This window comes from Phanerochaete carnosa (genome assembly GCF_000300595.1).
Source record: "Phanerochaete carnosa HHB-10118-sp unplaced genomic scaffold PHACAscaffold_275, whole genome shotgun sequence".
NCBI lineage: Eukaryota > Fungi > Basidiomycota > Agaricomycetes > Polyporales > Phanerochaetaceae > Phanerochaete > Phanerochaete carnosa.
In genome coordinates, this window is record NW_006767902.1 from 1 (window position 1) to 1,400 (window position 1,400).

Consider the following 1,400-nt stretch of genomic DNA (forward strand, 5'->3'; position numbering starts at 1 on the left):
CGCTGCCTACACTGACAGGAAATCCGTAAAAGGTGTCCATGTAACCTTATTCTTCCTCTGTTTCAACGCATGGTGGAGCGCTCGTCGCCATTCGCCAAGAGGTGCTTACAGCACAATCGCCTTCATATCTTGTATCTTTGTCCTAGGCTCTGTGGGGATCGCAGCATCGATGCGGATCCAGCAGCTAGCATACATCGACGACAGCAACTTCCCTGGTGGACCAGGCGCCTTTGAGTCAGTCTCTGGTTACATGAAGATCAACGTCTTTGGTTTTTCAGCCTACACTGTAAATGCATGGTTTGCAGATGGGTTGTTGGTGGGTGACATTGAATTAATGTCAGCATTTTCGAGTCTTCTGACGAAGCTACCAGCTGTATCGCTTCTACATCTTGTGGTCTACCTCTCGACATCGTGGGCTGTCATCCCTCCGTTTCTCGCATATCTGTTGTCCATAAGCGAGTGCATCTTGTACGCTTCTGTTGCACAGCTCACATAAATGTGCCCTAGTCCCATCGTCTATTCTTCTGGCCCAAATGGCTGTGCCCGGTGGCGCTCTGTGGCTAAGCACGAACGCGAACATGGCTCTCACGTTCTGGTCCGCATCGATCTCTGTCACGTGTTATTGCACGCTGGGTATCATCATCAAGCTGCTTTACATGCGGTACCAAGTCCGCAAGGCCTTCGGTGGCGGCGAGCAGTTGCCCTACTTTTCTGTTGCGGCCATGCTCATCGAGTCTGCACTGCTATACGTGGCGTTCGCGCTCGCATTCCTCGTCACGTATGCGCTGAGCAATAGGATAAGTTTCATGCTTATATCAATCTTGGGCCAGGCGCAGGTGAGCTTGACAGACACTTTGGTGCTTTCACCGCGATAAAACTTACATATGCTAGTCTATTGCGCCGCTGCTCATTGTCTTACGCGTCGCGCAAGGACGTGGCTGTCAGAACTGGGCGATTACGTCATTGCCCTGTACGGACTAATGGGGATATCATCACATGACCCCTCTATTATCCTGTAGTAATATGACACCTGATTACTCATGCTTAGTATACATGCTTACGCTCACAGTACCATAGGTCTTATAGCGGTATCAGAGGTCCTGACTCACATGTATATATACTGGCCCTGTAGCACAGAATAAAGCAAGAGTTCAGTCGCACTTTAATAGGTTATGAGCCCCGGCCTCACGGCCACTCTACCCCCACTCAACTAGTCTCATTGCTGAAGAAGACCCCTCGAAAAACCTCGGTCCCCTTCACCCAGTTTAAACAAAGTTTATCCACGCAGTTTACGAGTAAGTCTCGTTGCATGCTAGTGGCAGACGGAGCGCTCACGTGTTCATTCCTGCGTAATTTCTAGTGCCAAAGGATTTACCCGCTCGTCCCCCTCACTCCGTTTT

General features: G+C 50.1%; 1 protein-coding gene across 1 annotated transcript; it reads left to right on the top strand.

The window, feature by feature from the left end:
* Positions 1-115: 115 nt before the first annotated feature.
* PHACADRAFT_108289 (uncharacterized protein) lies at positions 116-981 on the top strand (the record flags this gene model as incomplete). The annotated part of the gene is made up of 4 exons (XM_007402611.1): positions 116-309; positions 365-411; positions 457-836; positions 892-981. Coding segments are annotated over 4 exons (711 nt in total), but the record flags the coding sequence as incomplete, so codon positions are not given.
* Positions 982-1,400: the final 419 nt, after the last annotated feature.